Below are 27775 nucleotides of genomic sequence, written 5' to 3' on the forward strand. Positions count from 1 at the left end.
TTTACAGGTTTGATTCGTGAGCCTGGAAGTGAATTTCTGTGTTGAGGGGGCTTGTACCAGATAGTAAGAGCCATTTCTGACCACTGTTTCCTCCCCTTCTCTCCTAAAAAGGAATGGGTAATGTGTTATTCTCTGGGCTGAGCCGGTACTTCGCAGGTGTCCTTAGCTCCAGCAAGCTGATCCCATGTGGTCTACTTGTATTGGGCTTTGTCACAGTCACATGACTTTCCCCTAAGCACAGTTATCCAGTAAATTGCTGTAATTCCCAAAGACTTTGGGGGGAGGGAGGCAGCTGTAAGTTCAGTTATTGGCAAGCATTGTGGTGTTAGAAATTTGAAGCTCACTGTAGTATTTTTGCTTTGCGTGATCTTTGTCCTACTGATTGCCATGTGACTCACTTTCTGCACCCCCTTCTCTGTTCCATTTTCCTTCTCATCTGGAATTCTGAGGACAGCTGGGAATGGTGAGGAAGAAATTCTGCCCCACTGTAACTTGCAGGTTTTTACCTACACTTGTGATGTGGGGAAGAGGGAGAATGTCTACCTGACGGCTGAAAGGGTGCGCAAGGAGGTTGGCGAGGTCTCAGTCCTGGTCAATAATGCTGGTGTGGTCTCTGGACATCACCTTCTGGAATGTCCCGATGAGCTCATTGAGAGAACCATGATGGTCAATTGCCACGCACACTTCTGGGTAAATATAAACATCCTTGTTTTTAATTCCTGGGCCCTCCTCAACGAGAAGGTTGAAAAGCAGAGACTTTGGTGCCAGCCTGAAAGCCACCTGCACACTTTCACCACAAAGCCTCCTTAAGAGCTATTCTCCCCTGGTAAATTACACTGTATGTTGGTTACTCTTAAATTGTTGCCTTCGACCCCTCCCCCCATTCAGTATTTCTTGAGAGTGTAGAATACTGAACATTGTGAAGTAGTTTGAAAGATTGCCATAAAAATAACAAGAGGAAATATAAACCCCTGGATTTGTTTATTTTACTTTCTGTTGAGTGTATAAAACATTGGTTGTTCTTATGAATTCCTAAAGTCAGAGTTTAGGCTTCCAAATTACTGCTCAGCCACATTTTAGAAAGCGCCAGAGATTCTGAGATCAGCGTTTGTGGTCCACTGGGAGTGGTCAGACCACCCTAGCAGTCACTTAACACACACTGACCATCCACAGTGTCCACAGCATTTTCCTAAAGGAGAACATCTCAGGACCTTCTCAATGAGAACCAAAAACACCTTGGTAGGACCATAGAGAGGAGAACAGTGTTGTGAGACCTGGTGTGCCAGGGACTTCAACAATGTCAGCTTCTATGAATGGGGGCAAGGGGCTTCTGCTGTTTGGAAGGCCAAAGTAACTACAACTTTCCCGCTGAATTATCTCTAATAAAGGTAGATGTGAAGGTCTCTCCACTATTCATCCACTTCATGCTTCCCTCCCTCCCCCAATATTTTCCTTTTACTTCTATTGATAGGTAGGATCCAATAAAGGGTAAGGGGACTGGGTGATATAGCTCAGTAGACCTCTTGCCTAGTATGTGCAAGGTCCTGGTTCAATTCCCAGCAGTAGGAAAAAAAGAGAGAGTTGAGGAGGAATGATTTGATTTTATTTTTTCATAGGCAGATTAGTCTTCTAATAGAACACAACAAAGAACTGTTTCTCCTAAATAGGCCATATCAAACCTCATTAATGTTTCAGCAACTGCTTAACTTAATCTGGCTTTAGAAGCACTTATTCAGATGTTGCTTATCCAATCAAGCCTTTTCTGAAAGATGGTTATTTTAATGTTTTATTTCTAAACCTGAGCTTTGTTTCCAACATCCAGAAATGAAAATCTAAGTAACTTGAGCTAACTCATACCTATGTTTTAAGTGAGTAAGGAGATCACCATGTACAGTTCAGGCAGACGTAAATGTGCCTGTATGAGGACATGCGTGTAGATGTGCATGCACAGTCATTGCATGCAGTGGGTGTGGAGAATTGAGTTGGTTTTTGCTGCCACCGGGTCTATAGGTACAGGCAGCCAGTGTCAAAGGTGTGCTTTAGGTGAGTAAAAGCGAACTAAATAAACTTGGCAGTACAATTTCTCAAGAATCTCCTGTGTTTATAATTCTGAGTAAAACAGCCTCTATTTGAAACAAAAGACAAGCATAAATTGCAGGTGGAGTGTAGTTTCCATATTTGAAGAATGGTAAGTAAGGATGAAGCCACCACAGAAACTCCAGTGGATTTCATTTGACTTGTCAGCCTTAGAAAGGTACACAGCCATTGATAGGTTAGTGTGAACCACAGACACTGGGATTGTTTTTTTCCCCCAATAACCTCTGACTGATATTATGCACGATTTCCTAACCATAAACTTTTTCCTTCGCCAACTACTCTGAAGTTTCACTATCTTGACTATTCTGTCTGCATAATTATTTTGCTAACTGTGAAATTTCAAATGTAACTAGATTTTTAAAGAAATTCATAGTCACTCATAACAGGAGAGCAGCTTACCTTCCCTAGACATCCTATATTGTAAGTGCTAATTTAGACTGTGCTAAATGAAGAAAATCCACAGCCTCAGCTTTGAAAATGCACATCAGTTGATGTTCTATACGTCCAGTGTTAGACCACTTTCTAGCATATGGGAGAAATTGAATCAAATCTCTAACAGAAAGCTTATTCTGGAACTGAATCTATATACCAAGGAGGAATATATTACCTTCCTCATGTCCTCACTGTGCTTCAAGATGTTGCTTAACCACACAATTTAGGGAGTTCTTGGAAGCCTTGATGGTAATGACGTCACTTCATATTAAAATATGGGAGGCTCCTGAATTCTCCAGCTGTTTTTCCCCTAAGCATCTAAACTTAAGAATTTATTTTCAATATTGAGTCAGAAAATTCATTTTAATGTTGGAATTTCTTACTTCTTGCCGAGACTTACAAACCTTTGGAGAAGTTGAAATTTAGCAACTAAAATTTAAAAGTATACTATAATTTTTAGTGGTGGAGGGGAAGGGTGAACTAATGTTGAGAGCCACTTGAATTCAGCTTGCCTTCCCTAGTCCTTTTAAGTAGAAACGTTAGTGGTGAGTTTTCAAAGATGTGTTAGCCTTGGCTTGTGTTTTTTTCCTTCCAGAAAAAATGAGTGCCTGGGTGGGGAAAAGAAGTTGGCCCATAGATTTTAAAAGTAGATCATCAGAGCAAAGAGCTCATTCAATTATTTGAACAGATCATCTTGAGCCAGACTTTTAAGTAGCAGTTGATGTCTGTTTTCATAGAATAATAAATAGTATGTTGATCCTGACTCAGAGCTAAAGTCATGTTCATGTAGTTGAAATAGAAAACCATGTGACTTCCACTGAAAAGCCATGGGTGCCCCACTTCCAAACCATTCCTCATACTAGTTCCCCTGCCTAGAACTTCCTCTACCCCCACTCCTCATGCCTTTTAAGGCCTTGTTCAAGTTTTTGATGTAACCTCTCCCCACTCTAGCCCTTGCTACCATTCTTGGACATTAGAGCTACAAGGATCCTTAGAGACTATCTCTTTCAACCCCCTTCCTTTCCCTTTCTTTTTTTCTTTTCTTTTTCTGTTTCTTTTTCTTTCCTTCTTTTTTTAGTGCTGTGGAGTTTAAAATCAGGGCCTTGCACATAGTAGGCTACCATTGAGCTACATTCCCAGTCCAACCCCTTATTTTCCATGAAGCTTCAGTTAAATGGCTTGTAAGGAAGGCTCTTCTTTCCATGATTTTCTTGCACGATTTGTTGTTATTCCTATTTGGTGCATAGTTTTTCACATAACTTTGTCAAAGATGTGCTCTGAATTCTGAAGCAGATGGCAAGTTGTCTAAAGACAGTTTGTTACACACATCTTTTTGTTTTCTGCTGCCTAGACCAGAACTCTATCCTTAAGTCACTCAAAATGCTAAATATTTATTTAACTATATGTAATAGACTTCTACTTAACTATTTAGAAGATAACCTATTCAGAGAACACTCAATGTGAGTCTGTGTTACAAGCTTTCAAAAGGTAAGCATCATGTTGGATAACTCAAGCTGTGTAAGATTGGTACTTCAAAATGGGACTGGTTCCCATTTGTTATTGTTTGTATCTCCTTTTATTTCCTACCCAACTTTTGCATTCTTCCTGCCCCACCTGTATGCTCATTTTTACCATAGTGTACTCTACTCTTTGAGAAAGATGCTAATAATAGGCTAATTTTAATTAAGTTCAAATGGATTGTATGGCAACTGTTCATTTTCCCAATGACCAGTCCCCAAGAAGAGCACCTCTGCAGTAATTCCTTCCTTACTTCTTGGCCATATACTACTTCTGCAGAGTTTGGAAGCTTTTACATTACCTGGCATTATTTGACAGCCTTCCAGTCTGCTGTGACACTTACCTTCCACTGTTGTTCCACCACCAGCACATCCCCAGGGACCTTCTTTTGGTCACCAGTCAGGAAGTGGTAGGTCTAGGGTAGGTTTTTGTCAGCATAATCTACTATGAAATACTCAGTTAGGACAGGGCTATAGAGAACAAAAGCAATGTCACTCATTTTAACGCTAGCATAGATTCACGTAGGCACTCTATGTCCCAGAGATATAAAAGCTTAGAAATACCTGTCTTCCATTTTGAAATATGGAAAGTTGTCCTCCATACAAGAACTGCAATCCCATATTTCCCCCCAAAATATTAACATTGCCTCACTTGTTATTTTTTTAAGAGGGAGTAGAATCTTAGCCTGCTATTTCTACTTTTTCATATTTTGTTTTTAGCCTGCTATTTCTTAAAGGCAAAGTTTATGTATAGATCTTTTTGACCAAAGAGCTACTACATTTGGCCTTTATAAGTGGGCAGCAAATTGATTCCTGATTAACCAAAAGAAAGCAAAAGCATTTAACTCTAGGCCTTTTATGTTCTGAAGAAATTTTGCATGGTAAAGGACTAAATCTGTCAGATAGCTAGTTGGTAATTTACTTCTATTGATATGGTAGTCAGACAAGATAATTGGTAGTTAATTAATAGACCACTTAACTTAAAAGGTTTCACAGTTTTAAAATACTAATTACTGAATTAGGCATTTATCTATATCCAAATGTCTAAAGTCTATTTAGTTAAAATCCATCCAGGAAAAGTAAAAGCCCACCAGCTAGATCTGAGTAATGTAGCACTTAAGGCATTAGTGCTATGGTTGTACCTAATATCTCATGAATGGTCCCTGATCATTAATGTCTAAGTTCTTATGTGATTTACTGGTTTTTAATCTCACATGCTGTATTCCTCTGTTCTCTGGTTAGAGAAACTTAGTTTTGTTTAAGCCCTCTTAGGTTTAGGATTTTTAAAAAGCCATTTCTAAAGTATTCATAGAAAACTATTCATTGGATACTTTCTCCTCTATACCATAATATTAAGAATTGTAAGACTTGATATTTTTTAGAAGACTTCTTCCTTGTCTTAGGAAAACTACTTTAAACTTAGACTTTATGGCCTATTTTTAAAACTCTGCACCAGAACTGGTTTCTGTTATTAAGTAAATGTCATATGCATAAGAATGATAGTGAACTAGAATAAAGACTTCAAATCTTGAACTGAGTTGTAAATTAATAGTTTGTCATATGAATTCTCGTAGTGATAGTTGAAAACTGAGAGCATCTCTTTTGATATAGCTGCTTGGATATGTGGAGCTGCGTGCTGTATACACAAAATAGGATCACATGCTAATGGGATTTTGAATTTTTATATTTGCTGTGTACAGGCTACACCCAAATCTGTTCCTAAAAATCAAAATTTACAATATGGGGCTGGGGACATGACTCAAATGGTAGAGCACAAGGGCAAGGGCCTGAGCTCAAACCCCAGTATTGTCAGGAAAAAAAAAAAAATAGTATGATAAAATGTTAGTTTACACAACTGGTGTGAGTAGTGTCAGGGAACCAGACACTACTTCATATGAAAAATTTCCCAATATCTTTGATATATGTCCTAATCTATGTCTGGTTATATCAGTTGTGTAGAAGATACTTCTAGCTATCCTGGAACTTGCAGTCCTCCTTGCCTTAGTCTTCCAAGTCCTGGGAATATAAGCATTTGCTACCACACCTGACCCAATGCTTGAATTTTTCTAAGCTGTGGACAAATAGTGTGCCCCATCATTGCCAAATCCAGTGTGCAGCTTGATCTTTCTGCAGAATGTGACCATTTGACCACCTCTTTGAATCTCAAGTGCTTTAGTTTCATAAAAAGCCACCTTTCTTCTACTTCTCTTTCTGCCTTCCCAATTCTCTCAACCTCCCCACCTTTGAAATGTTGGCTCTTTAGTATTGTATGTTTAGACCAAGTCTCACTGGGTACCTCTAATCTAACTAGATGATCTATTTCAGTTGCCTCAACTACAATTTCTAGGCCATCCCAAGATTGACTGTTCACACATGGCCTACAATCATCATGTCTCAATACTGCATTAGCTTCTCTTTGCCCTTCTTGCGTTCCTTATCACCAAGCTTGAAAACGTGAGCATTATCTTCAATTCCCCATCCTGCATACATTCATAGGTCACCAAATTTTGACTGTCCTTTTGCCACCATGTACTTTTTAGACTCATCCCTTCTTTACCATTGCTACCTCCTATGCTTTCCTCTGTCAACTCTTGTCTAAACTTAAAAGAGCCTACAAACTTCTTCTCCTGCTCTGGTCTTTGCTCTCCAACCTAAAGTAAGCTAAAAGAAAACTGAGTTTGTTACATGTATGCTTAAAGCTTAAAGCCCTTGCCTGACTATATTGCTCATAGTGGGAATCCAGGCCTGCTAGTATAGCACCCTGGGCCTTCCAAAGCTGATTTCTACCAGACTTCCCAGCTCACCACCTATTATGTCCTCTGGACTACTCTCAACTCCAGCTGGGCTAGACTCCTTACTGTGGCCTGAGAGAGTCCTACATACTCTTGCTTTGCATAAGAACTTATGCCATTTGAGATCTGTTTTATTGGGAGACAACAGAAGTTGAATGGTTTAGAAAAAGTGTATCACTACTATAAAAGAAAACACAAACTCAAGATACTTTCATGTTGACTTAATAGTATTTAAATATTATGGTGCCAGTCCCTCTTGAGTAGTCATCAGGTTCTTGGCTCAAGAAATGAACCCTTTTTTTTTTTTTTTTTTTTTGATCATGGAATGACTTGTGCTATTTATCTCAATTCCTAGAAGCAAAGTTAGTATTTTTTCTTTCCTCTCTGGTTATTTCTTTATCCAGGGCTTTATCCATTGTCTTCCCAAGTAGAAATTAATCTGTGAAACATGTCTAAGTGGAAGCATTCTTTAACCTGTGCTAATGTTAGCACTGATTTAATAGTTTTTTCAAAAAATACTGAATGGAGAGTGCCCCTGGCAATCTTTAACCATTCATTGCAGGATTGAGTCACTTGGCCTCCCGAAGAGCTACAGACCCTGTGGGTAAACATACAAAGTCATCCTGTCTGAATTTATTCTCTCCCCTTAAATTTTTTGCTCTAATCTTTTTTTTTCCCAGATTTTCAGGATCTTTGGCAAATTCCAGTGGCTTACTTTAGTGATTTAATAACCTCACTTGAGAATTCAAGTTTTAAGTAAGAAACTCCTTTTTATTTAAGATTTTTTTTTGAGATAAGGACTATTAATAGCAGTTTCACCTAAAATTTATGCATTAGGTCTCTCAGAAACTAAAATTAATCCTCTTTCAATTGAGGTAAATAGCCAGTTTGCTTCTTTCTAATGTAGATATCTGCCTATATAGATAAATGTGTAGGTGACATGCTTTGCTTGCTTGCTTGTTTTGGTATGTTCAATAATAAGTAGAAGACATGTGACATTTAAACTGGTGTAAGTTCTAAATACAGGTTGAAGATCCCTAATACAAAAATTTGAAATCTGAAATATTTCAAAATCTGAAAGTTTCCACATGATTCCACTGTGGAAGATTCCACACCTGATGTCATATGACGGGGTCACAGTCAAAATATTTGTTTAAGATTACCTTCAGAAAAAAAAATTACCTTCAGGTTATGTGTATAAGGCATATATAAAACATATATAAATCCCATTCCTTGAGTCCTTCCTATTCCTAAGATATTTCATTATACTTATGCAAGTACTATAAAATCTTAAATACTTCTGGTCTCAAACATTTTGGATAAGGGATATCAACTTGCACCCAGGATGTTTTTGGACCCCCAAATTGTACTTTGCTGAAGTTCCACTAGGGGGTGTACTGGCAGGGTGGATTTATGTCTTATTTCCTACACACATAACCAGTATTTTCCTAGTAAAAAGGTCCCTTTGTTACTAATCTTTGGAGTATGACAGAATCTAACAGCCCTTAAGGAATAGGGGACCATTCCCTGCCTCAGCTGAATGAGTTAAGTCCAGTGTTTTCGGTCTGTAACTGCAGGGATCAGATTAAAATGTGTTAATCTCTTTTGGTTTAATTAGTGATTTCTTATCTCAGAAGTTAGTATAGTAAGTTAGTTATTCAAAGAACTCTGCCCAAAGAACTCTGCCTTCCTTCTAATTTTTATCCACTGACCTAGAAGCTCCTTTCAGGCTGAGATCCCATGTAAGCATAACTGGAAAATAACTAAAAGGATGGATGCTTTTGGTTCTTTCTTTGAAAATGCAGACTAGGTAAAGCATATTGCTGCTCACTGTAATAAGTAACTTCAGAAAACGTCCTTGTATTGTGACTGAACACTCTGTTAGTATACCACTGTTGAGAACATAGGGTTGGCAGAGCATAGCACACACATGGCCTCAGGATTTAATCACACTTACCTTGACATACCTGGCCAACCAGTTTCAGTCACCCAGATCCTTTGGTTGATGCATACTTACACAGCTCCACTCTAGGGGGGAAGGCTTTTCATCCACAGGAATGCTAACATCTTTTACTTGATGAGCTTTCCCAGTGTGGCTCATGGCTCATTTGTGAATTCCTTTTTCTTCTTTACTTTATTTGTCAATTCTCTTAAAACTCAAGTTCACACCTGTCATGGCCCATTTTTCCTACATGCTCTGAAGCTAAAATTAAGTGAACCACAGGGGAAGACGTGAATATCCTCTCATACTGATCATAAAACTTTCAACACAGCAGCAAATGCTGCTAGAATATTTAACAAGTAAGGGCAATTACTGTGAAACCTTGAGTGCTGTCAAATTAGCCCCTTATAATGACAAGTCACTTACAATGAATTCACATTTGGAAACAAAACATTACATGGTCTGTGAAATTCTCAAAGATCGCACAAAGATGTGTGAAAGGTGACAATTATCCTTTGCTTTAGGGAAACTGCAAGTGTTTCTCTCTTATTTGCTGCTTGCATAAAATGTGAATTTCTTGCCTTTCCTTCAAATACCTTAGTACTAGAATTTTGAATGTTAACAAGGTTCAGTTTCTTAGTGTTATTCTAAGCAATGGGACTCAAAATAACACTTCTCAAATCAGTGTAAGTGGGAAAATATTTGTAGTGTAACTTATGTAAACACATAGGTATTTTGAGGACAAGTGAAACTTAAAATTCAAAGCCTGAATTTTCCCACCTGCAAATTATAATTAACATACTGCCCCCTACTGATTTGTAAAGGATTTTTAAAATGGGATAGTTCTACAATCTCAGGAAAGAAACAAAGTACAATCCCTGTAATCAATTATTTAAAATAATCCTGCACATTTGCCAAACTCACATTTTAGTTTTATTTAAAACAGCTCTTTTCTGCTTACTACAGAAGGGCTGAAGAAAGGGTTAGAGAGGTTGATGTCATTAGGAAGTGTCTTACTGGTGGTTTGCCAGCATCATCTAGGGTTCTGGAAGAAAGGGGCAAGGCATGTGAAGCAACTGCTAAGCAACACATTCTCAGGGTCAAATACTGGGTTTTAACCATATATGTAGTCTGGTGCTGTGTGGAGGGCAGGAGGACTGGGAGCTATACATAGTAAGAACCAGGAACTACAGGAACTTGAAGAAAGAAACAACCAAAAATAGATACCCCTTACAACCAAAATAGCCTATAAATATATACTTAATGAGCCTTGTGTCCACTTACTGTACTTTTTATATACTACTTAAATTTACAAAGCCTTTTCATAAACACACTTCTCTCATTGGAGCCTCACAGTAACTCTGAATTAAATAGAGACATTATCTCCACTTTTATGGATAAGCAACAATCTCAGGATGGGTCATGTGACTTCCCTAAGGGACCATTGCAGGAAATGAAGCAGGTAGGACCCAGACCCTCAGCCTAGAGCTCCAAGTTAGAACGTGTACAAGTAGTTACCTGGGCTGCATGTTCAAAGCTCCCTGTACAGATTTTCCTATGAGTCACTCATGGACTTTGCCCTGTGGCATAATGTAAGAATTAATCTTCAAATGTTGATTTTATTAGCATGGTTAGTTTAGCAATAACTGATTAATCCTAGTTTAGTATCCCCAGAAGTTTGCTCTATAAATAAGACAAGCATGTAAAATTCTCACTTGAAGAACCAATGCCACACTAGAATTTTATTACCAAAGCCTAACTCAGAGATTTGTGCCTTTTCTGTAGTTTTTCTTGGTGGCCAGTATCCTTGAGAGTAGTTTTTAGTACATCCTTGGTCACCTAACTTCCTTTCCTCTCTTCCTGCTTTGCATGTCAATACTGAGAAACTAGATGTAAAAAAGTAGGGAAGGAAATGAAGGGTTCTTCTACATGGGCCACTTGGGCAAAGTTCTATTAAGTACTTGGTACCAAATTTTCACTAACTGTGGTTTTAGTTTAGTTTGTTTTGTTATCTTATCTCCTGGAAAATATAAAACCTTGATTATGTTATATAATCATCTTATGAGATCAGAATTCCAGATAGCTACTCCATAAGCCTTCCCTTTGAAATTGTAATCATGGATTTTAAAAATTGTGCAGTTTGGGCCATCTGATAACATGCCCAAGCTTATGACCCAAGCATCTGACTTGTTAAGAGCTAATCTTGCTAGGTGGAGTTTTTCTCAAGGCTTCCAAAGCATGAAAGCTGTGGTTCACTTGTGCAAGGTAAAAGTGGAAAGTGGGAGAGGGAAATGCTGAGGTGGACAGGGTCCACACTGACAGTGTGGTAAAGTGACAGCTTTACCACAGCTTCTGTGGGTAAAGAGAAAGGATTTTAAAGTCTTTTAGGTCTGAGAGCTTGCTGTAATGAGGATGGGGGCTTGGTAGTGTTAGAAATGGATCCAAGGCAAATAAATAACAGTCAGTCCCCAAACTCCCACAGTCATTTATCCATACAACACATTGGGGACTTTTTACCTAATAGATGCTTGAGGCTGAGGGCATTGAGCACAGTGGGGAGAAATTGGTGTCCCTGTTTTGCTGAATTTCAAGGAGAAATTGATCTGAAGCCATTTGACATTTGGAGTACAAGGATTCCCCAGGCTCACTCTAGAACCTTGTTCTTGGATTGTAGGTCAGAAAGCAGCAAAGGAGGCACCACCTGGGGGCATGTTTGCAAGGCAGACTTTCAGCCCCTTCCAGATCTCAGTCTGACTCTTCACTGGATCTCATCCCGGGTAGTTTCTGTACACATCAGCATTGAAAAAGGAACAGTTCTACACTTATTTTCCTTTCTCCTTTCTCAATGCATCCCTTCCCTTTTTTTCCAGAACTAAGTAGACTATTAGCAATCTTGGAGACTAAGAAAGTGTCATATCACACTCCCTGCGGCCCTGATCTAGGTTTATATTTTTAATTTGGATTCAGATCCACTATCTAAAAGTTCAGGTGCTCCTTAGTTCACTGCTTCTCCAAGTTGCTGTGTCCGCAGCCATAAGCCACATGACAGAAAGTTGGAGCCATGCAGTGAAGAGTTGTCTTAACCTGCCCAGGACTAAAATGACTTGTGGAAGTAATTTTCCAGAGGACAGAGACCTTGCCTGTGTTACTGTGTGTTGCCTCGGCTCCAACCCCATGCCTAGCACATTGTGGGCATCTATATTGTTGAATGATGGAAGGAATAGTGTCTCACATATACTTGCTACACTTAAAAAGACATTTTCTTTTGTAGTTCTCATAATTTAGTAATAACATTTGAGGTGCTTTAGCTAAAGTTAGGATTGGTGTGACTAGTTCTATCTTCTATTACTTTTTACTATTGTTCTTGGACTGGGGATGTAGCTTGGTAGTAGAGTGCTTGCCTCCCTGAGTTTGATCCCCAGCACTGCCAAAAAATAAAAATCTTTTAATATTGTTCCTTGACCAGCTTTCTCATCAGTATTATTGCCTTTCAAAGATGTTTCTTATTTAGTGATAAAGTAGTGATGTAAAGAAACTAAAAGTGATGGGGTATTGAGCCCAAATTTAAATTGTGGGGGGTGTTGTTTATTTTGTTTTGTTTTTTTCCAGCTCAGAATGTATTCCTAACCTAGAAAACTGTCTTTACAATATGAGAATTAGAGCTTAAGAGAACATCGTCATGGGAGTATATGGAACTTGCTTTGCTAACGTCCACGTTCTTTAGAGAGTTGTTCTTAAGAGGGTTGTTTTGCCCTCTGGGGCATTGGCAACATCTGGAGACATGTGTGTTGTCAGAGTGAGGGAGCTGCTACTGACATCCAGCGGAGAGAGAGGAGAGGGGTGCGATTTAAACATCTTGCAATGCCCACGACAAGCCCCCAGGACATAAAATTATCCAGCAAGAAAAGTAATAGTGTTGAGACTGAGAAACTGTTCTAGAACACTGGTTCCCAAACATCACCTGGGCAATGCCTGATCTCTCCCATGGAGATTCTGGTATAGGCAGTCTGGAAGATGGCCTGGACACTCTTAAGTAAAACTCCCCAGGTGATTCTAATGTACAACAAAACTTGAGAACCCCTGATTTATAGAAAAAGTGACTTCTCTAGTCCTTAAAGTTTTTTAAAGAAATTCATAAAGATTTTTTTTGTTGTTGTTTTATGTTTTAGAATTGCCTAACCATAGTTCCTCATATATAATGAGTGCATTTTTAAGAATAAAATAAATTTCAGGAGTAACCTCTTGATTATATTTATCCTGCATTTAAATAAAGAATTTAATTTTTTTTAAAGACTCCCAGTAAGCAAACTAGAAAGCAGGAAAGAATTTGAACTATTTGCACTTATGGATTACAGGGGCTTATGAATTACAAGAGCTGATGATCATGGGGACATTTCTGGGCTGTGCTGTCACAACAGGGAAAGATATCCTGCTACAGATGGCCTGAGCATGGCAAACTTGGCATGGATGTGTTTATGCCTCATGGAAGTAGGTCCTGGTCACTAGAGCAAAACTGAAGCCTTTGCCCTTTACAGGATCTGTCTTTATTACAGTTTCTGAGAAGTGATGTGAGTTTGGGGCAAAACAAAGGGATTAATGACAGTCTGCTGTCTGGCAGGTGATTTGGCTGCATTTTTGTGGGTCATTTTCATTGTCTATGAAGAGTTATTAAATAGAGAGAGGGGTCTGAGCCTGAGGGAAATCACAGGACTCTCTTTTGATCATTTAGGGCCCAGTCAGGGAGGATCAGGGAAACAGCATTTCAAAAACAGTGTTCATTGTTTCTTTTAACACTTTGAACTGCCACAGAGAAGAAAACAGAAAAATGATGGCTTTCACACATTAGTAGATAAGAGGCATGAATTCAATTCATCCTATGTTAAAAGGCACAGCCATGACAACATATAAATATATAATGAGTAGACATTTTTACTGATCACCAGATGCTGGCAACTGCACTAATGAAGTTGATACCTTATTGAGTCATTTACGAGAGTCTTAGGCAAGGGGTACCTCAGTGTTAAGACATGTATTTTCAATGCGTGGTATGAATTAAAAGAATTAAAGAATTTTTTGATATAAGTCTTAACATTTTCAAGCTAAAAAACCTTAGGTATCTCTTTTTTTTTTTTTTTTTCCTGTTTCACAAATGAGTTAAATCAAGACTCAGAGTAGTCAAGCAACAAAAGGAAGGTTAAGGAATTGGCAGTCAGGACTTGTGGGTTTCTAGATTCCAAAGACCAGTGTGCTTTCCAGATAGACTGAATGTTAAGTCCCCTCATCTCTGGTATTACTGCTTAGCAGGCCTTAAAATATAAGGGATGTTGGTGCTTGAGTTTCTGCCTTGGGGTAGATTCATCCTATCCTTTAACAGTGGGAAGACAAGTTAATGAAGCATTTATTTTTGCTGAATAACTAATGGTGTCATCATCTAGGTGTTCATTTGAAAAGCCTCACTCTTTTATTAGCTTCTTGGTTGCAGGGCAACTGTAGGAGTATTCTTGTGCATGTGTGTTAAGTATTAACTGCTGATGCTGATCAAATGTTAAACTAATCCCTGTAGCCTCACAATAATAATTTTTTAAAAGGATGGTAAATGTAGCATTGGTACAAATTTAACTCTGATAGCATAGTCTGCCCTCTATAGCTAAAGAAAATGTCTTGCCTCAATCTGATAGAAATTAAAATGCATGTTTTGCTAAGTCTGAGAGAGTAGTAGCAGGCGCTGTTGCACAATTGGTCAGGAAACCTTTCTGTCTCTGCAAACATATCCATAGGAAAAGGAGCAAAGGTAACAACATGAACATCAGAATTCCTCCTGTCAATTTCAACTAAAATAATTAAAGTCAGTATATTGCTAACAAATACAGGTTTAGGCTTTAACTCTCAATTAAGATAATTTTATAGTGAAGATTACTTTTTTTCAAATAGTACTGTCTGCAGTCAAAGTAAAATCTCTAAAGTTTGGCCATTATATTTATTAAGCACATACCTTTAAATCTGCAAAATTAAGAGTATTTAACCATATAATCCTTACATAAGGTAGCTGGTGGTATGTCACCTTTTTTAATCTGTGAGAACATTAATGATTTATCCTATTAACCTTCTTAGCACAGTTCACTATTTTTCTAGCACCTTTAAAAGTTTCCAGAAGCAGTGACTGAGGTCTCAGAGAAGAATGCCACCAGATGTCATTTTAGCTTTTTAAATAATCAGGAGAATTTTTTTTGTGATCCTGATAAAAATAAATTACTCTGATAGCAATGCAGATATAAGGGACAAAATTTTGGGGAGTTTGTTTACCATTGGAGGGGCATTTCCATTTAGGTGTTCTTTGTTCAGTGAAATCTTGATAGTATTCTTTTTTTATTTTTTTCCAAGTTGTATGTGATGCTGTCTCTTGGAGATCTGAAAACCCTTAAGCCTACATCAGAAAACTATATTCTGTATAGGCTGGTGCTGTTAATCCATTTTCTGGTGCAATATAATTTATGATCCTCTTTGGAAACGATTGTCTACTCTTGGACATTCAACCATGAGACAAATACTTTTAAAACAAAGCTTAAAAGACGCTTTTTCTTAAATTGATCACAGGGTGGCTGTGCAAATGCACAAAAACAATGCATGGAGCCTTTTCCTACTGAGAGAAATTTACTTTGCTTTTCCCTTATTGTTTATGAACCTGGGTTGCTTACAAATACGAAAAATGCATTCTTGGTGTTTTACCTACACCTCTAAATGTCATCCATCTCAAAATTTCAAAAGTCGGACTTTGCCAGATACCACATTTCTTCACATTCTCTTTGTTTAAGGTTGGGCTAATTTGTCTTGACACTGCAGCTGCAGGCTCTGCACTGCACAGTCTATTATTAAGAGCACCAAGAGTGACCCAGAGGTTGGAACAGTTGGAAGTTAATTTGGCGTAAACCTAACTTTCAAAGATTTCTCAAGCTATGACATGCCACATCTATGTGCAGTCACTTGCACTTCTGTTCAAGAAGGTCTCGTTCATATTGTAAGTGTGACCTTTACAGTTACCTTTCAGAGTGCCCAGTTCTTTGAAGAGGAGCCCTGAGGAGCCATGCAGATATTAGACTTGTTCAGTGTGTCTCCTAGGAATGTCAGTGTCCATTTGAATGCCCTTTTTTTCATTCTTTTTTCCTTTTTTTTTCCCTTTTTAATCACATGGCTTCTCATTAGCTGCTGGCAAATTATGGTATTGGAGCCTTGTGATAAAATTAGTCACGAGTAATCAAAGTTCTGCCGTCCCACTTTATAACCAGAGTCAATTAAGAGTTTCTTTTGTGTAAATAAGAAAAAGCTTAATTACCTTCTAACTCTAAATGCTGTAAACCCTCTTGATTCAAGTATGGGTTTCTGGCATAGAGACCTCCTAGATCAAGATTGACTCAGTTTTACCTGATGAAGCACTATATGTCCTCCTCCATTTTCTAGATACTCAAATAAGAGAACATAGTAATGGTGTGCAATTCTCTGACTCAGTCTAGCATCTAGTAAACTTTGCCAGCCACCATGGATACCAGCTACCTCTGGAGACTGATTAAGTGCACTGCCTGCAGAGATCCTATCACTAGTCACAAACCCCTGATCTAGATAATCCATCCTTACAGATGATCTAATGTAGCAGTCCTGGTGGTCAATGAATTATCTGAGTTGCTCCTTTCAGATCCCCCATGGCAGCACATGCATGAATTTATGCTTAAGCTGTTTGGGTGTGCGGTTCAGGTTTGCCGTTTATGTTCTTCTAACATCTCTTTGAGACAAAGTTAAAGATCAGAACCTCAGCTTGAACTGACTGGTGTCATGGCAACTAGCACTTCACCTTTTGCTGGTCCCCACCTCATACCTGCTACAATATTTGTGCACATTAATAATTCATTGCAAAGTGCCAAGTTTCTTTGTGCTGTCAAGCTGTGTCAAGGACGGAATATGCTGTGCTATCTCAGATGTCATCTACCAGACTGTTGAGGGCAAGAGTAATTACAAAGGAAAACTAGTCAAGTTACTTGGAAAAATTCTTGAAAATGTGATGCTTTCTAGTCACTCACTTATAGCATTTTTCTTGCAATGTAAGGAATAGAATTAGCATTGATCAAAGTTTATTTAATAATGCACCCCAGGCTGCAGGCAGGAGTTGCTTGTGGAAATAATGCACAAGCATAATTGTTCACATCTATTCAGGCAGCAAGGAAATGATTAACAGCCTTGGGGAGAATCACATGTGCTAGGTTCCGGCAGAACTCTTCAGTACAGGTTTGAAAGAAACCCAGGTGGTCCTGATGTGATGCTCTTTTTCTCAAGCTTGTCTTTGGTCAGCAGAATAGGACCCATGTGTTTGATTCAAACTTTGGAAAACAATAAGTCTGGGTTCCAAGGCTGACTATATAGCCCTAGATGACTTACTTCATATCCTGGGTTCCTCAACAGCATGTTTGCTGACATTGTTAGGAGTTAGTGTAGTAATTGTAGCATAGGCTGGTGCACCTTTCTAAATAAAGATCATACACCAGCTTCTCCAATGCAAAGACACATTGGATTTCATTTATTCAAAAGGCCAAAGCTGTCCCTGATTAAAGCAAAGAAATCAGGTGTTTAAATTGAACACTAAGTGCTGGCAAAGTAGCTCAAGTGGTAGAACACCGTCCTAGCAAGTAAGAGGCCCTAAGATCAACCCCCCAATACTGCCAAAAATAAATACATACATACATTGAGCATTGACCCCTACTACTTAAAAATGTTTTTAAAACTCCATCTCAAAAGAAAGCTTATTTTAAAAAAAAAGCCAACTGTGTTACACTTTACTGGCTACAAAAGTATTTCTCTGAAACATACTTGTAACACAATTGGGAAAGACTATAACCACCTTTAGATTCTTTTGTTTCTCTTTTTATGTTTTCTTTTTTCCTTTTACTATACAATCTATAGTTTAACAACTTTGGGGCTAAGGTAGAAACAGGAGCAGAATCAAAACTCAAATCACATTTAAAAAAAAAATAGCACCCACAGCATCCTGATTATGCGAGAAATAAACTAGAACTGGTTTACATTTGATGTACTGATTTAAGCCAATTAAATGCGGGTAAGTATAAATTCCGCTTAGAGACAGGAATGAGACCAACCCCTTTTTTACCTATCATTGTATGGCCAGATCATGACAGAACAGTACAATAGGTATCCAAGAATTGCTTGTTCAGTGGATAAGTTTCAGATACTTACAACAAATTAAACTTAAAACACAGGAACTTGTTGGTCCTCCATTAACTAATATCACCTGTTAGTTGCGTAACACCTGCAAGCAGGACCATAGCTTGCAGGAATATGGGGAATTCATTATCCGTGACCCACTATGTTGTCCATGAGTTTCCAGTCAGCCAGCTGCTGCTGGCGTTAGAATGGACACTGGCCATGTAAGCAAGGTGGTCAGTGATTCACACTTGTCAGGTAGCCAAGTAGCAAGTTCTTACTGGCATTTTAGATTGTATGTGGTTTCTTAGGATTTAATATTAAGTTCTTATACTTAATTCTATATAAAGAAATTTTTAAATTAAAAGGATAAAAAGGATTCTGCATATTAAATTCATCTTTGTCTTTCAACATTAGTCAGACTGTTAATATAGATGATCCTTCCCAATTTATAGTGGTTCAACTTAGGATTTTTTTGCTTTGTGTGATGGTTCAAAAATGCTAGTACATTCAGTAGAAACTGTACTTTGAATTTTGATCTTTTACCAGGTTAGTGATGGAATGTGGTGTGATCCTGTCTTGATTACAACTATAGGCTAATGCAAGTGCTCTGAGTGTGTTTAAGGTAGGCCAGGCTAAGCCATGGTATTTGGTAGGCTTGGTGTATTAAATGCACTTATGAGATTTTAAATTTATGAAAGGCTTATTGAGACATAACCCCACTGTAGTATTTGTCCTTAGAAATGATCTCTGGTAGCATTGAGAATAAATTTTACACTTTTTAGCTAATCTGAGAACAATTGCTCTAAACCAGATACTTAAAAAAAGACTTACAGACTTTATTTAAGGATATGTTTTCACTGGCAAAGTGGCTCAAGTGGTAGAGTCCTGTCTAGAAAGTATAAGGCCCTGAGTTCAAGTCCCAGTTCTGCCACGGGTGGGGGGGGTGGAAGATATGTTTTCTAGTTTAGGTTGGAATACATAAGTTTCTTTGTGATATCACTTTATTTCAATTCTGTGATATAATGGCCATATGTAAGTTATGGGGTCTAAAGTTGAACTTTAATGACCTGAAGAACCAGTTCTTGACTTTTTTGGGAATCAGGTAGACCAAAATACTAATTACTGTTATCATTGCCCTATTATTATTTATCACTACCAAGAAACACAGTTGAGCTGAAACCTTTGTGTCTTTGACAGCAGCAGTGTGCTGGGCCATGCAGTCATGAGAGGTGTGCTCCCTTGCTCTCCTCCACAGCACCCGTCACAGTGTGTGGTTCTATCTTAACATTTGGAAGACTGACTCATGTCTTCCAGCTTAGTCTGGGACATCCAGACAAATAAGTTTAAAACAATCAAAATCAAAACACCATAAAACACATAATTATATGTGAAGGTGAGTGGAACTGACTGTATGTCTTAAAGAAGTAAAAACAAAGTCAAGCTAGTCTAGAGTAAGTTTGAGTACTGCAGCCTGGGCTTGTAGTTCAGTGGCAGAGTATGTACTTAGTGCACAAGGCTCTGGGTCCAATCTCTAACAGTGTTAAAAAAAAGAAAGAAAGAAAGAAAGAAATGAAAAGAAATCCTGTAAACCCAGGAGGCAGAGATCAGAATTGCGATTTGGAGCCAGCCCTGGGAAAATAGTTCTCAAAACCCTATCTCAGAAAAAAAAAAAAAAACACCACACAAAAGGGCTGACAGAGTGGCTCAGGTGGTAAGAGTGCCTGCCTAACAAGCGCAAAGCCCTGAGTTCAAACTCTCATACCACTGGAAAAAAAGAAAAAGAAAAAGAATTATTGGGAGACTCCATTGATAGAATTAATATAAAGTACTTGAAAAGCATAAAAACCATATAAATGCATAATTACTATCACCCTTTGGCTTATACAGGACCAGAATGGGAGTAGATTATCAAAGGAGAGTTCATGGATAAAAATGCACAGGTGAAGGCAGGAACTGGTGGTCAAGCTACTTGGGAGGCTGAGAGTAGAAGATCAAGGTTCTAGGCCAGCCCAGGCAAATAGTTCTAGAGATTTCCCCCCACCCCCTCCAAAATAACCAAAGCAAAATGGACTGGAGGTTTGACTGAACTGGTAGAGTACCTACTTTGTAAACTTGAAGCCATGAATTCAAATTTAGTCCCACTAAAAAAAAAACAACAAAAAACCAAACAGGTGAAAATAAGCTTGAGTTAGGGAGTAGGGGTGCTATGTGATGACCCAGGAGGCAAACCTTGAGACACTTTACAAAGATTCTTCTGGCAACTGTCCCATTGATTGGAGCATGGAAAAACTTTAGAATTAATGGGATCACTGCTTTTGATCTTGTACATGTGAAAGCTATCATAACAAACTAGAAATCCATGTACAAACTCGGTGATACCTTAGCCAGGAAATCCTCTAAGAAGGACATGCAACTCTTCTTTTAGTCAGCTGTGTAGTGTTTTGTTTCTTAACTTCGTAAATCATGGGAAGCTGTGTTGGCAGAAGACCATAACTCAACAGTAGACAGATTGCTCTTTGCTGCTTTCTTTTAAGAAGCAAGTTATAAAACTGTTGGGAGTCTGGTGGAATAGTTAATAGATCATCTTAAGCAATTTGAAGAATCTTTTTTTAAGTACTGCTTTATATTTTTGAAGTGAAGAGACAGGAGGGGAAAAAAGAGTTTAGTGAGTAAGACATCAGTACCACCTTTGATTTTGCCACCTCCATGGACCTGCCACAGAGTCTGTATCCCAAGTGGTCAGTCTTCTGCCTTTATGGAGAGTCCTCTCAGGGACCCTCTCCATGGAGTGTGATGCTTCAGAATACTACAAGTTCTTACCGGTGTAGCATTAGTGTCATGACACTTTTTCTCCCCCACTAAAATGGTTCTGTGCTTTTACCAATTTTTACATCCTAAAATATTTCACCTCCTCTAGTACATTTTGACAATAAGCCTTTAGATGCTGCAGCATGATGCTAGAATGACTCTTCATTCATGGGTTTGTCACCATTTACACATAGCCATAAGGAAAACGTTAATACAAGGCACCTGCTAGTAGGTAAGCTAGAGATGGCCATGCCAAAGTGTTAGGAGCATAGAAAGATCTCTGACCTGGGAGTAGTTTAGATTAGATAACTACCACTTGAAAGGCGATAAAGAGCTTTCTACTAATGGCTTTCTTTTCATCTCTGGACATCATCCCCAAAAGCAGTCTTGTTGGTCATGGTTTATAATAGGCCTGCCATGCTAAATGATATGGTGCTAAGTTAACCAGACACTTAAAGGAGTTTCTCTTTTTGATGAATGTAAAATATTTTTAAATGAATTAGGAAGTGTAACATTGTATGCCCCAAAGTTTGTTCTGTGATCTTGGGTTTTAGAGGAAATATGTAATGTCACTTCTAAAACTTGAATCTCGCTTTTCTTTCAGACCACTAAGGCCTTTCTTCCTACGATGCTGGAGATTAATCACGGACACATTGTGACAGTTGCAAGTTCCTTGGGATTGTTCAGTACTGCTGGAGTTGAGGTTTGTCATTCACTCAGTTTATCTTGCGATGGATACAACTTAAGAGTACCTACCTGCTGCACACGTTCGCCATCTTCTGCCATAAAATAACGATACTAATTTAACAAGGTAGCAGCAGCAAGAGAAGTAAATTGACCAGTCCACAACATGGCCCATTTTCATTAACAGCTTCACTTGGTAATAGTGGGAGGCACAGCATCAAGAATGGAACCATGGAGGGACATGGCAGTGCCATGAGGAACAGATAAATGAGGCCAAAAGTTCACATTCTGTTTTGGTTAACTTGCCAAAAGTGAGCTACCCTTTATTATTCATCAGATGCTGATGGCTGGTATCAGGTGCCTGCATTGTAATTTTGTAGAACTGGGCTTCATCAAACCCTGCTCTTAACCATGTTAAAATTAAGAAGTGTGTGCATACATATATTGTTCTGTGCCATTTGTCCCATGGATACCTATAAAATTGAAAACATAACTCCATGCGTATCTATGCAAAGGGATACAGAATAAATTTGTGCATTCAAAAGGTTTATCTTTCCATTCCAAAATTTAAAATTGGGTCATGGACAAGAACTTTATATCATGGATTGTGTGCCCTTAGTTTAAGTTCCAGTTTAAGTTTACAAGATATGATTATTATCTTCATTTTAACCTCACCCTAAAGTGAAAGAGCATCATAACTTATAACCTGAGCTAGACTTGCCTTTGTTCTTCTTGTATTAATTTAAACAAACAGGTTTTTCAGTCTCCTTCACTGAACAAGAGACCATTTGTAAATTTTCCAGACACTTCAAAGTGAACCTCTCTGCGTTTCTAGCTTCAGCCTGTTAGCTTTCATGGACTCCTTTGTGGTAACTTCCCCAAAGTAATATGATACTTAACTTGATGAGGCAAAAAGCGTTCATCTGTTTCTGCTGTTGCCTTGAAAATATTATTTCTGCACTGAACCACAGCAGATATGTCTTTTTAAAATGGCTTCCTTTTCTTTGCTTGGTTACCTGCAGCCTTTTATAACAAATATCAAACTAGCAGTTCGACCAGGGAAGCTTTATGTTGGTTGTAGATTTGTACATATACTTAGCATTTCTGTTTTCTCTCCCCTTCAACTCAGGATTACTGTGCCAGTAAATTTGGAGTTGTGGGTTTTCACGAATCCCTGAGCCATGAGCTAAAGGCTGCGGAAAAGGATGGAATTAAAACTACCTTGGTTTGTCCTTACCTTGTAGACACTGGCATGTTCAGAGGCTGCCGAATCAGGTCAGTGGGAACATATCTTATTACTGTTAAAACAAAATAACATTGAGAGAATGTATAGAATTGGATCTGCATTTTAAATGTCATTTGACAATTAACCTGTAGTTTTCTTTGGTCAAGATTTATAAAATTAGTGTATAAGATTGATAAGCAAGGGACTGGTACCATACTGATATTAACTTACAGAAATTAATTTAGACACATCAAATAGGAATTGGCTTCTTTACACCTTCAAGGAGAAAATATAATACACAGGATTTTTCTTAGAAGCTGGGTCCTTAAGTTATTTTGTTTCTCTCATGTTGGTGAATAAGTGCTCCAGGAGAACAATGGTTGAGGTGCCTTTAGTTTGGACGTAAAACAAACAATATCATTGTCACAGAGGAGTAACATGTCTTTCTTCTAAAAGGACTTTGAATATCACTCTCCAGATTTGGAAACTTTTTGCAGCAAGTGTATTTAGCTAGATTCATCCTGACAGAATGAGAAGAATCATTTAGATTTACTAAAAATAAAATGGAATACTCACACCCTTAGAAAAGAGGCATATGGGAATACAAATGTCAAGTTACATCTGACTTGAGCTCCACAAAATAAACACAACCATGAATCATGAAGAGGATACTTATGAAGACATGCTGACTTTGAGATCTTTACTTGGTGCATTTGCAAGGCAAAGGGAAGATAACCCAACCCATTCTTAATTGGTTATGGGCCATTCTTTATACACACTGTACCAGGCAAATAGTGAAGTGGGATTTGAGTCATCCCAATCTCGGGCTGGTGCCAAGTCTGGTCTGAGAAATGAATTCTAAGGCCTGGGGATGTAGCTCAGTGGTGGAGTACATGCTTAGTATATACCAGGCCCTGGGTTCCATCTCCAGCACCAAAGACAGCGAGAAATGAACTGTAGCTCTGCCTCTTTATGTGTGTGCTTGTGCCCTACATGTGTCCCTGTGGCTGTTCATCTAGCTTGGCTTGTCCTTATGTGAGTAGAGCCAGTTGCTGAGGGTCCTGAGGAACTCTGCTTCCTATTGAGCGTGGTGACAGGTGCCAGCACCCAAAGCTATGGTGGGGCAATGAAGAGTAAAGGAATAAGTTGACTTTTTGTGTATTTAACATGGAACTTAATGAATTAAACTGAAGGCAGGAAGTCTGTGTGACCTTCAGAGGCTCCTGAGAATACACCTAAGTCTCCCTAATGAGGCATCCTAAAAAGTATGCACCTATTACTTCACTAGACCAGGTTATGCCAGTGTTTACTAACATCCTCCTAACTACACCCAATACTCTAAGGTTCACCTCTTATTGGGGTTTATTCAATGGAAAAAAATAGAAAAATAGTTTGAAATATATCTTAAGGCATCATAAAAACATGATTTTTTTCACTTTACAGAAAAGCAGGCCAATTTTGCTTATTTTCTCCTTGTTTTCCAGATTGTGCAAATAAAGTGTATGCACAGTAAGAAATTTGGGAAAAGTGCCATAAAGAAAACAAAATGTACCCCAAATCTTATCACTTAGATGACATCATAGCTAATATTTTGATATGTATTTTCAGTCTTCCTTATGCATTAATTTCTTAATTTCACTTGGAACATATATCTTTCAGAAAAGAAATTGAGCCATTTTTGCCCCCACTGAAGCCTGACTACTGTGTGAAGCAGGCCATGAAGGCCATCCTCACTGACCAGCCCATGGTCTGCACCCCCCGCCTCATGTACATCGTGACATTCATGAAGAGGTAACTGCAAGGGGCACCCTCATTGATTGGTTCCTTCCCTGCCTGCCCTGAGATCTTTGTGAACACAAGATTTGGGATTTGCTAATTGTGACTTTCCTTTTCAGCATCCTTCCATTCGAAGCAGTTGTGTGCATGTATCGGTTCCTAGGAGCAGACAAGTGTATGTACCCCTTTATTGCTCAAAGAAAACAAGCCTCAAACAATAATGAAGCAAAAAATGGAATCTAAGAATCTTTTTGTATGGAATATCATTTCTATCAGAAGATGATCAAGATGGTTCAGTTCAGTGCACATCAGCATTATGACAGTCTCTGAATTCTAACCCCATGTTGATTTTTTTTTTAATCAACTTTTTAAAAAAATAAAGTGTAATTAACTGACTAGAGTACATGGAAAATGTGATCAGTAAAAATGAGCTTAGGTTATTGCCAACAGGGTCCTTTTAGACAGGACCCTAGAACCAGTCCAGTCTTTAGACAAGCACTGTATGACATCTTTGGACTATCATTATTTTTTTAATGAAAAGAAAGTCTAGAAGTGATAACTACAGTGTGTTTCATGTGTATGATTTTTCTAAATTCCCATAGAGTTTATTCATTCTTGTCATTAAATTCTAGCCAACTGACATCCTTGCAACTTCAAGGACTGATAGTGCTATATTTTGTCATGTTTTCTAAGTTCCAGTTTTGTAAAGCCTTTTGCAAAGTGTGGCTTTTTCATGGGATTTGTATGTTCAGCTCTTTTAAAAAGGAATTTTGAGATCTCTATCAGTTTGAAGTGAATAAGGTCTGAGCATTACAATGAAGGTGACAAGGTCTCTTTCTTAAACGTGTAATGACTGAAGTATTGCTGACTTTTACATTTAATCTCTGAAATACTTCATTAAGTGTCTGGAGGCCTAACTATCCAAAAAGATCATACATTTTCTACCTATGAATTTTGCTGCATATACATATAGAAAGTGCCCTTTCCTCAGGAGTTGCTATCGTTCATGTTTTGGGGTGGACTCCTATCTAGAGTACATAGCAGCTCTGCAAAGAAACAGTTTCTAAAAGTGGGAGCTTCATTAAGAAGTCTCCATTTTTGTGCCAACTATGATTAGTGAGGGGAAAAAATCTTATGAAGTATGTAAGGAAGGGTATAAAGATTACTTTGGAAGGTTTATTCACATTATAGAACAGCAAATGACATTTTTACAGTATTTTTTTGTAAAACAAACTATTTTGTGCCTTGAATTTGGTATATGTGTATTAGTGAAACGTAAAAGTGAACTTCTACCTCTGTATCTAAATGTATACCATCCACTTGTAAATTACTATGAACTATTATGTGATTGCTTTTTTTTTTTTTTTTTTTTTTAGAATGTCTTGTTTAAATAGTGACCAATGTTTAAGGCTATTAAAACAAGCCAACTTTTACTAATTGGGAAGTTTTATAAAGGGCTGATTAAATTTAAAGAATTAACTTACATAACACTGGCTGTGTGATTTTTAGTTATCAGCAACTTGGAAGGAAAATCATTGTGTTCTTTCCATGTCATATCCTGCTTTAGTTAAAAATATTTGAATGGGGTAGCATTTGGGAACATATCACAATCAGGGCGGGGCACCATACACTCAATTTTCCAATGTTACCATCTACCTAAAACCAGATACTTTGGCAAGGAATTGCTTATATAGCAGGTAGGAAAACAAAGACACAGCTCATTACCTGTGTTAGCTTGGCTGCACCACAGATCAGAGCTGCACTGAATCCACATTTGGGAAAGGTCTTGGTTTGCTGCTAATGTTCCCAACACTGGTCTTGAGGAAGAGCTTCATTGTCTGGATTTCTCTTCATAAACGATAACTGCACCTTGAAGGCATCATAACAATGGAGGGACTGGCTGCCCCTTAATTTTCAATTATGGATTTAAATAAGTACTTTGAAGTAGTTTCATAACAATGTGACGTGTAGACAGCAGTTCTCAGGTTTTCCTGGTGTGCTTCCCAGCTAGCCTGGAGCACATACAAACCACCCTACGAAAATCTGTTTGAATTTAACGGCCCATTTATCAACCTTAAAACTAAGGAAAGTCTTCTTTACATTGATTTTATTCTCATGTGTTGGAATCTAAACTTACTATTACTATTTTTGTTTGTTATTGCCCTTATAAAATTGTCCATCTCCAAGTTCAATAAACCTAATTTCATTTAAGTTTTTTGTATAAGTCTGTCGTTCCCATGTCCAAGCCCAGTTTAATATCTTCTGGGGCTCTGCCTTCAATGTTGTGCAAATTCTCTTTAGCATCTTAAGCTGTGGAGTTTGGAAAGGGATAAAGTTCATCCAAATTTAGAACTGCAAGAATCTTCCTACATGTTGCATTTTTTTCATCTCGGTTTCATATTGTTAGCATAATACTAAGCTGATTTGTGGACATGCATGTGTCTGTACTGTTGTTTTATTCCTAAACATGAACTCTCTTCTAGTTGAGCCCACATACTTGTGTTGATCACTTATGTAATTGCAGGGTTGTCTCTGGCTGGTTGTTACCTGTACTGACTCCCCTGAACATACACCTTGACATTAATGCTGACTTTAAATTTGTTCTCTTCTCTGTCATCTGACCCATTCACTGGAGTGCTCAGGGATCCTGGGCTTTAGGCTGACCCCCAGGGAATCACTACTTCTATTCCCCTCCCCCACCCTCCAGCACTGACCTGTCCCTCTCTCTGACCTTTCATCCTGTTTAATGATAATCATATTGAGGGGGACCCAGAAATCAAAAGTTTCACAGCCAGCAAAGGTAAGTTCCAACTATTGTTTTCCTCCTTGGCCTACCAAGTCTGCTGCTCTGTCAGAAAAGATTAGATTAGTTTGACAGGATTGAACTACATAAAGCCAGGCTAGTTTTGTGTGTGTGTGTGTATGTGTCTGTGAGTATGTTTTAAGTATCCTGTTTCCTTGAAAGGCAATAGCTTTCAAATTTTTCCCAAGTTTAAAAAAAAAACCACCAAGTTAAATGTCTTTTTTAAAGTTTTTCTTTTCCAACTGGCAGAAAAAATTCTAAATTGATGTTGACCTGGAAATTTGCTTTTGCCTCCAACAAAATATAAAATCAGTGGGAGCTGGGGAAGGCAGTAGTTCTTTCCATGCCAAATTTATTGCTTGTGTCTGATTAAAATGAGGAGTAGGGAAAGCGAGGCTGTCGTGGGCCAGAAGTGGCTAGAACTCAGGGCTGGGGAACATAGAGTATTGTATTCATCCACAGGTTAGCAGATATACCAGGCTTCATTCACCA

The 27775-nt window shown here is 38.3% G+C and overlaps 1 protein-coding gene across 1 annotated transcript in view; it reads left to right on the top strand.

Moving 5' to 3' along the window:
• Rdh10 (retinol dehydrogenase 10) overlaps positions 1 to 26691 on the top strand; it is a 28109-nt gene extending 1418 nt beyond the window's left edge. Inside the window, exons 2-6 of the mRNA XM_020159701.2 lie at positions 455 to 690; positions 21400 to 21498; positions 22609 to 22754; positions 24364 to 24495; positions 24600 to 26691. Coding sequence (XP_020015290.1) covers positions 455 to 690; positions 21400 to 21498; positions 22609 to 22754; positions 24364 to 24495; positions 24600 to 24723 — 737 coding nt within the window. The 3' untranslated portion in view covers positions 24724 to 26691. The remainder of the gene's footprint in view (positions 1 to 454; positions 691 to 21399; positions 21499 to 22608; positions 22755 to 24363; positions 24496 to 24599) is intronic.
• The last annotated feature ends 1084 nt before the right edge of the window (positions 26692 to 27775 follow it).

The sequence above is a fragment of the Castor canadensis genome, chromosome 3, assembly GCF_047511655.1.
Source record: "Castor canadensis chromosome 3, mCasCan1.hap1v2, whole genome shotgun sequence".
Taxonomy (NCBI): Eukaryota; Metazoa; Chordata; class Mammalia; order Rodentia; family Castoridae; genus Castor; species Castor canadensis.